We start from the raw sequence: 9,639 nt of genomic DNA, 5'->3' as shown, positions 1-9,639 counted from the left end.
CAGTAGCTTGATTTTGTCGTACTTTGGCAAACTTTTTATTGATTTGAGCCAATTCCGCTTCAAGTTTTTCTTCTTCTTGATCATGGAAAGCTTGAATAGAAATAGCCTGGGCGATGCTCAGATCGAACTCTTCACGAGAAGTTTGGACTGGTTGAGCGGCTACCAAATAACTCTCTATATTAGTTTTGATATTGGTTTCTTCAGTTTTAGTTTCTTGGAGTTGAAAATGGGATGCTATGCTCTCATTAAGAAGTTGTTTGAATCCTTGAATTGAGGCAGAATTTGGTGTGTTAGCCGGGAGCTCCAAGAAAGAATTCAAAAGATCATCCAGGAGTTGATTAAGAATTACGTCATCATGTGGTAGGTGGATAATCCAAAAGCTTTATGAGTGATCAAAACTCCTCTCGAGTGTTAGCATTTAATTCGAATGAGGGTCTTGATATGACCGGTCTTGAGAGTGTAGGCACTGGTACAGGTACCTTATTTTCTTGGATGACTCGATTTAAAACAGAGATCAAGTCAGCTAAAGTGACACTTGAAGGAGTGGTGGGAGCACTTGATGTTCCAGGTCTTGGTCGAAAGGGAGTTTGAAAGTCAACTCGATGAGGAGGACTGGGCAGTTTTGGAGGAGTTTCCAAAACCCTGAACCAAGACGAATTTGAATTTGATTTTTCAACAACTCGAGAGGGAGAATTGGAATCTGGAGCTGCTTGACTCTCTGCAAAAAGTGTAGCCTGGTTGTTGGGTGAAATTGACTCGAGTTGGAGAATTTGAGTCCGAAAATGCTGTGGAAGACCTTTTGTCAAATCAACTATTGGTGTTACGTGAGAAGGGGGAAAAATAGTGATAAGTGGTTGAGTAGGTTCTGTGGCTTGAATGGAAAAACAGTGCCCTTGGTCAGGATATTGTTGCAGAATTGGTTGGTCGAATATCACAGAAGATGTATTTGAATAAACAGCATTTATAGGCTGATATGAAAGGTACATAATTCTGAATTAAAAAAACTATTTCAATTTAAAATTAGACACAGATAAAATGTTAAGTGTTACCTGAGTTGGTCTTTGTTGCAATATTAGTGAATAAGGGTTGGAACTTTTACTCAGAAAACACTCAAGTATACTCACATTCCAGCGACTTCCTGAGTTTGCAATCGAGTAACTTTTCTGTAGGATTTCTTTCACCTTTTAATCTTCTCAATTTACTTTTTTTGTAAATTTAACCTTTCAAGTAATTTTATTTCTCAATTGTTCTTTATTTTCTTTGTACAATTTATCCTTTTTGCACTTTAATCTTTTACGCTATAGTCTTTTGATTCAATCAAAGGCTTTTTATTGCTTTCTTTTAATTTCAATGCAATTATTTTTATTTGTGAACAATTTTCCTTTTGAAAACTTTGTCTCTTCTTTATTTCTCTTTCAATTCACAAGGTATAATTTATTTTTATTTCCGAAATTCATTTAATAGGAAACACTTTGATGTACTTTTAGAAGGATTGGTACCCGCAAAGAGGAGTAGGTTTCGCTCCCAGACCATTAGAATTGAACCACCATCGATTTGTTAAAAATCGACAAAACAGATGGATAAAATTTGAAATTTTTTACAAGAAGAAAATTGAAAAGAGGAAGCAGATATAACTTAACAACATATCTTAACAATAATGTTGTTGATGCTCACGTCATTCATTCTGTTAATTATTTGTGTAAATTTAATTGTATCACAATATTGAACCTGTTTAAAATTTTTTGGAATAAAAATAAAACGTTTAAAATATTAAAGACTAAATCAAAATTTGACTCAAATTTTAAAAATTAAAATAATATTTTATTTTTTAATTTTTTTAATATTTTTAATAAAATACTTTTTTAATTTATAATATTAATATGTATCTTTAGAATTGAAGTTAGTTAAATCTTTAAAATAAAGTGAAATTTAAAAATATTCTATCCAATCATATTCTAAAAATTAATCATATTCTTTCTGACCTTTCATATTTTGAATTAAGCAACAAATAAATTGATCTTGAAGATTAAAAGAAGTAAAAACATATGAAAATAGTAAAAAAATACATAAAAAAAGTAACAATGACGAGTAAAGGATTTTTTAACAAAAAATATTTTTTTCATAAGTTTTGATGTTACAGATATAATTCGTCTAAAACGTTATAACTCAATTATAAATATTATAATTCGGTTATACGAAAATGTATAATAATGTTTTAAAATATTATCATTCCTCATAAAAACGAGATTTTCGAAAATATAACTAAATACATTTTAATTTCAAATATCAGGAAGGTAAAAAAATCGTTAAGACACATTGTAATTCGCAAAGTTTATTACTCTTTTACTAACTTGAGTGTTAGAGTGTCTTTTGTAGGTGTCCACTCCTTGTCCTCTCATTGTCTAAGTATAACTCATCTCGATAAAAAGCTTGCAGATACTCATTGGCGGATGAGCTATACAGCGGCCAACCTCTACAAGAATAGTTGGCTCCCACCGTGGGACCTAGAAACAAAAGTCCTTTTTTCCTTTAGGTCTCAAAATTTTCAAACTTTTTCGGATGGTAACAGAATTACAACAAGTTAATCAGCGCATGACAGAAAAAAACCAAAAAATAACAAATTATCGAATAAGAGTCCAAAGTATGTATTAAATTAAAATCTTACACTAGTACTTATTTAAGCTGCTCTAACCATTGATTATTGAGTATCAACATTTTCATTTAGCTTACATATGAGGTTACATATAAGGATGACCATATACGTTGCTATATCATTTTCCACATATGTTTTGAAGGCACACCCCGGTTGGCCAACAATGGATTCGCATTTCCGAAAAATATTCACAAAAGGAAATATGCATACCACCGTTGGCCGTTGGCCGCTGCCTCAGACAAAAAAGAAAGGGGAAAAAAAATCCCACTATTTAACTGATCCTAAATCTATTTCCACGTATAGTGACCGGGAAACTGATTCCGCCAGTTTCCCAATCCTTTCAACCTGTTCAAATGACAGCTTTTTAGCCGGTTTCTGGTCCTTCCCCGGTTGAAAATCGAACCACAGAGCATCCGAAACCTCTTCGGCGCTCCACCCAGAATTCCGGAGCGAGTCTGAGAACCTATCTGCTTTCAACAACAAAGCATCTAATACCCCCTGATTATCCAAACCCGAACACAAATCCGAACCTGGATCCAAGCCCAAACCGGAACCTGAAACCTGAACCATTTCTGATACCTCAGATTCGCTCCATCCACCGTCCTTCAAACACGACCCGATTCGCTCTATATACTGCTCCACGCCCTTCGGCACTTTCCACCGCCGAATGTCCAAAAACCTCTCCGGCGAAGCCATCGCCGCCGACGACGACGATTTTCTACGAAAGTCCGTGACGGCGTCGCTCCAGAAATCTATCCACCGCGGCTTCTTTCCGCCGGAAACATTGAAATTCCGCCGTGACGACATATTCCCGGCGTCGGAGCTTCGAAACAGAGACTCCCGCTCGAAGAAATCCGAGAGGTCGAAGCCGCATCGGAACATGCGTTCCTCGTCGATGAAGAAGACAGGGTTCCCAGCGAGGCAAGGGTTGCATGGAACGTAGCAATGGTCAAAGATTGGGACAAGAATCGGCGCTCTCTTGAGCGCGTTCCTGGCCACACATAACGCCTTCGTTTGCTCGTTGGGCCTTGGGCCCCACGTCTTGGCCCACATCGCGTTTCTTGCCACGTGGACGGAGACCGCAGCAGCTGGGAGCTCCAGCGAGCAGCGGAGGAGTTGGCGGGAGATGCCCGAGGCGCGCCAGTCCGGAAATCCGGCGCCGACGGGAAGTCCGGCAGCCAAGACGGCGCGGAGGTCTGGCGGGAAGGTGAAGCCAAATTCCGCCTCTGCGATGGCGAACTCAGAGTCGGTGAGACCCGGTTCGACCTGGATACCTGAGTTGCGGAGATGGGTGGCGACTTTGTTTGCGAGGGAAGAGAACGAGAGCAGGCCGTTGCGTAGGGTGACGGATGGTGAAAGAGGGGCGGCGGCTCGGACGGAGAGTCGCCTTAGACCGGCTACGTGAGCCGGGTTCAGACCCGTCATCCTCCGGTCCACGTCGACCATTGTTAGTAGTGGAGTTGGCTAGTTTCTTGAGTAATTTTGTGTTGTTACTTGTTAGTGTGCTGGTGGAACAAAGAGATATATATGCAATAATACAGTATTCGAATAAGAACTTCCTTTTAACTTCTATTTTTGGTTGGTGGGAAAATGAGAAGAGAGTTGCTGCTGAGTTTTGGAGGGACTAGTGAGTGCTTTTGTTGTTGAGAAGAAGGTTCCATATTTATAGTAGCAATAGAACGTAGCTCACTTCTAGACAAAAAAGAAAAAAAAAAAAACACAAATTGGAGCCCACTTTCTACTTTTGGTGCATAGATTATTAGATTTTTTGCTACACGTTGCCTTTGTCTATTTTATACATATTTTTTACGTGATTTTATTCTTTTATTTATTTTTAAGGTCCCACTATTATCTGTTTTAATAACATATTTTAAAATTATAACAAAAAATTTGCAAAACTTATTTTTTAATATAATAAATATATTAAAAATTTCAAGTTTTTGTTTTATACTATTAAAATATATCTTTAAAATACAAAATAATTAACTTTTTAAATTCCTGAATTTTAGTACAAAATTTTATACTTTTGTGGCGACACATTTTGTTTTCATTTCATGTTAAAAGAAATTAATTTTTGGTTTCTCTTTTCTTGTTCAAGGGATTATTATTTAGATTGAAATTATTTCTCAAAAAAGTTTAATTTGTTAAAAAGAGGTAAAAAATAATTTTGTATTTAACATGTTCCTGTAAATTACAGACTTGTTTTTAGAATGCTTTGAAGTAGTAAGTATTTAAAAAAAATCAGATAATAACGATCAAATTTTAGACTTAAAATTTTAATATCATGGTGTAGTATCTGGTTCAATATATTAAACAATTAAGTAAAAATATGCACATAAATAGTTTTGTATTTACAAAATATTAAATTTCTTTCATATTTTAACAATAAATACGTTAGAAACCAAGAAAAATATTAGAAAAAGGGGTCTATATATTTTTATTGTATCAAAAAATATGTATAAAGTATAGCCCATGTGTGGATGATAAATAAATCAGAGAATAATCAAAATAATAAATACATAATATTATATTATTAACGAAAATATTATGCTAATAAATATAATAATATTCTAATAGTTCTATTATTCTTTTTTAGACCCTAAACCCTCTTAATCTTTGGTAAAAATTAACGAAATTATCTTAAATTTGAACACTAAATTTTGAAATTTAGTAGGAGGATTAGAATAAAATTTTGTGAAGATATCATCGGTGATCGGTCTAATCTAAAATTCCAATAGAGATTAGGCAAATAACACCAACAAAAAGTTATTGTGGAACAAATTTACAATCATTTTCGATGTGTTTGGTGTGATTATAAAAAGTATCATTATGAATAATTTAAATAGCACTTCTAATATCACAATTGATTCAGTTGAAAAAAAAACTGAATGACCACCATGTCCATTTCTATGCTTGATCGAGCAATAAATGTCATTCTTGTATCGCAAGAATAAGACTATAATTAAAAAACAAATAAAAGCTAGTAGTAGAACACATATTAGTAGGATTGCCTACCTAATCAACAACAAAATAGGCTTGGAGGATTAAAGAAGAATAAGCATAAAAATGAAGGACATGGAACATAATGCTTTTAATGTAACAGCGAATCTAAGAAATAATAGCATAATGAATAGTGCAGGGATCGGACTAATAATCCTGGCTAATAATATGAATAAGATAGGTGATATCAAAGCATGTAAACGAGAGTAGGATTGCTCAACATATATGGTATCAACCATAGAAGTAAATGAATATTAGACTCAAGAGGTATAAAATATGTGCAACTATCTATAAGCTCAATTCGAGCAAGAAGATTAATTAGGTGCATTCTTTATTTGAGAAAGATAAATGCCATCATTCAATGAAATAACTTCAAAAGAAGAAAATTATTAATAGATCCAAGATCTTTCTTCTCAAAATGAATATGGAGAGCAATCTTAAGATCATTGACACCACTAACATCATTTTGTTAATGATCATGCCACCAATATATACCAACAAAAGGACAACATTGTAGTTAGTCTTGTGAAGAAAAGAGAATATTTTTATGAAGACTTCATATGAAAATGATATTATAAACAATTGTGCTAAATTTTTAAACCATTTTTTAGTAGCTTGCTTAAGATTATAAAGTGTCTTACGAAAAAGATAACTTTTGTTAGAAGGATAAGATTATTTTAAAGGTGGTTTCGGGTAGACTTTTTTTATTTTCAATCATTATTAAGGAAATAAAGATTTTTTTACATCCATTTGATTGAGAGATTATTTTCATACTGAAATGGCAAAGAGAATTTGAAAAGATGTAAGTCAAGTAACAGAAAAAATGGTTCTTCATAATCAACATTATATTTCTGAGAGAATCTATGAGCAACTATATGTGTCTTAATACTAGTCAATAGAGTCATCAAAGTGAGTCTTGATCTTGTATACTCATTCACTTTCCAGAACTATCTAATAAGAAGGTGGTTCAACTAAGTCACAAGTGTGTCATTTATCTAACACATGGATTTCTTCATGTATTGTCTGCTATCAAGTTGGATTTGTAGAGACTTTTTTTTGGTAAGATCTAGGTTTATGAAGATGAAGTATGGTAAAAGAAAAACAATAATAAAAAAAATGAGGTTGATTCCTTACCCTAATATGTGAGTGGAATAAGGAGGAATGACAATAAAAGCAGAATCATCAAGACACAAGATACGGTACACAGTCACGAAGCTTAACAGGAGGACTTGCCCGAGTCCCTGTATTATCATTATCATTAGGAAAAAGGCCAATGGATGAAAACTTTTTTTATTAGTAACAAAATTGATATAAATTTGAGATAATTCATATCTATTTATAATCACACATACCCAGAAAAAACAAGAATAATCATCAATATAAACACTACAAAATGATGAGCCTACCCTAGTATGTGAGTGGAATTAAGAGGAATGATAGTAAAACAGAGTCATCAGGACACGAAAAGGTGTACGGTCGTGAAGGTCAGGAGGAGGACTTGTCGAAGTACCTGTATTATCAACATCATTAGGAAAAAGGCCAATGGATGGATTATTGATAAACTCCATTTGTAGGACTTATCTTATGCTTGATTTAGGGGATTTTATAACCTTTTACCCACATTTATGCAATGAAATAGCATGATTTTGTATATTCTCCTTTAATTGTGCTTAAGAGTGAAAACATATTTTTTAGGACTTAAAATAGCTAAATCTAATTCACCTTGATTCCATTAGATGCCTTGATATGTTTGTTAAGTGATTTCAGATTTAGTTGGCAAGGATTGGATCAAGGGAATGAAGGAAAAGCATGTAAAAGTTGGAGAACTCATGAAAAAATGATGAAACCAAAAAGCTGTCAAGCCGACCTCTTCGCACTTAATTGATCATAACTTGAGCTACAGAGGTCCAATTGATGCGGTTCTAGTTGGGTTGGAAAGCTAACATCCGGGGCTTCGAAACGATATAAGATTTGCCATAGTTGCATCGCGCATAGGGGCGCGCACGCGCACAGTACGTGGACGCGCCGATGGTGGCACATGACCCACTTAATCCAACACGTGGCCAGCGATTTTAGAAGCCTTGTGGGCCCAATCCAACTCATTTCTGATGCTATTTAAGCCAAGGATTGAAGAGGAATCAACATACTTTAATCATTAGTCATAGTTTAGCTTTTAGTTAGTTTCTAGAGAGAGAAGCTCTCACTTCTCTCTAGGATTAGGATTAGGATTAGGTTTAGTTCTTAGATCTAGATTTTAATTCATCTTTTTCTACTTCTATCTTCTCAATTCCTTGTTGTTACATTCATTCTTCTTTCATTCTTTTTTTGTAATTTCCTTTGTGTTGTTCTTGTGTTTTGATGTAGATCTACTTTTGTTTCTTCTACTCTCTTTCAATTCAATCAAGGTAATTCATAATAAATGTATTTCTTTTAATTGTTGTTGTTAATTCCTTTCAATAATTGTTGTTAGATTTCATTCTTGTTGTCAATTTACTATGCTTTTCTTTTGTGCCTTCCAAGTGTTTGATGAAATGCTTGGTTGGATTTTAGAGTAGAGTTTTATGTTCTTGGCTTGGAAAGGTAACTTAGGAACTCTTGAGTTACTAATGTCCAAGTAATTGATGATTGGGATCCATTGACTCTAGTTCTCACTAATTGAATTAGTGGAGAGTTAAGACTTATGGACTAGGATTGATATAGCTCATTTGACTTTCCTTTACTACTAGTTAGAGGATGATTTAATGAGATTAATCCTTGCCAATTCTCATATTGTGGTTAGTAATTAGGATAGAGATTCTTGACCACCAACCCTTGCCAAGACCTTTTTAGCCATTAGTTTACTTTTTAGCATTTAACTTCCATGTTTCTTACCAAAACCCCAAAACACATTTCTAACCAATAACAAGACACTTTATTGTAAATCCTAGGGAGAACGACCCGAGGTTTAAATACTTCGGTTTATAGATTTTAGGGGTTTGTACTTGTGACAAACAAATTTTTGCATGAGAGGATTATTGTTGGTTTAGAGACTATACTTCAACGAGATTTCATTTGTGAAATTCTAAACCGTCAAAAATCCAATCATCAAAAGCGAGCTACCAAGAGGGAAAAGGTTGAAATTGAAGAAGCTTTTGAAGAGGTGGAAACAACTAAAGAAGAGCCTAAAGAAGTAGACCTTGCATTGTCTAAGTGTGGGGAGGTCTCCCTCCCCAAGTCACCATCCAACACAACATTCGAGTAGGTAAAACTCTTATCCCTAAGCCTTACTTTCTCACTTGAATATGGTTTAATTGAAAACGATGGTCAACTTAGAGCTCTTTGTGGAGTCAAAAGTATAAGAGAGTTGTGTAGTGGTTGGAAACATCATTCTAAGCTCATGACAGTTGTAAGCTCAAAATTCAAGAGCAATGGTTGGTGTGGAACCAAATGGCATGGGTCTAGGAAGTTGTTTGGAAGCTTCTTTGAGAATTCCAAGGCCATACCACCCGGATGGAATAATGACGATCAATCTAAGGACGGGTGTCAAAACAAAGTGTGGGATCCCGGATCGCACAATGAAAATCAAATTTGGGAGCTCATGGTTTGTGGAGAACTCCATCAAAGCTTGAAGATATTGAAATTGAAGAATGGAGCTTATTGGAGATTCAAGCATTGGTGGAAGTTCCAAGATGAGTACAAGCACAAGCCACCTTGAGAGGAGCTCCCCATAAGTCCAACTTAAGGACAATAAACAAAAGTGCTAGGTGGGAGACACCCCACCATGGTAACATCTTTCCATTTTCTTTCTTTGTAAATATTGGTAGAATTAGTTTAATTTCATATTTTTATTGGTTTGTTAAGTTTAGTTAGGAGTATAATATGATAAATAAGGTTTTAGGGTGTTTTGGTAGCTGTTTGGAGGATTGAAAGGCTTGGATTGGTGCAAGAACTTAGAAAATTTTTTTTTTTGAAAAAAACAGAACACCATCCACGCGTGCGCGCACATA

The 9,639-nt window shown here is 34.8% G+C and overlaps 1 protein-coding gene across 1 annotated transcript; it reads right to left on the bottom strand.

Moving 5' to 3' along the window:
* Window positions 1–2,672: 2,672 nt before the first annotated feature.
* LOC130942931 (uncharacterized) lies at window positions 2,673–4,266 on the bottom strand. The gene has a single exon (XM_057871041.1). The coding sequence runs from the start codon at window positions 4,097–4,099 to the stop codon at window positions 2,921–2,923; it is 1,179 nt and encodes a 392-aa protein (XP_057727024.1). The 5' UTR covers window positions 4,100–4,266; the 3' UTR covers window positions 2,673–2,920.
* Window positions 4,267–9,639: the final 5,373 nt, after the last annotated feature.

This window comes from Arachis stenosperma, chromosome 1 (assembly GCF_014773155.1).
Source record: "Arachis stenosperma cultivar V10309 chromosome 1, arast.V10309.gnm1.PFL2, whole genome shotgun sequence".
NCBI classification, from domain to species: Eukaryota; Viridiplantae; Streptophyta; class Magnoliopsida; order Fabales; family Fabaceae; genus Arachis; species Arachis stenosperma.
Note: the sequence above shows the minus strand (reverse complement) of the source record. Positions and strands in the feature narration are given on the sequence as shown.

Excerpts from the sequence above, each read along its gene's own strand:
- LOC130942931 (XM_057871041.1), bottom strand. The coding sequence starts at position 4,099 with ATGGTCGACGTGGACCGGAGGATGACGGGTCTGAACCCGGCTCACGTA.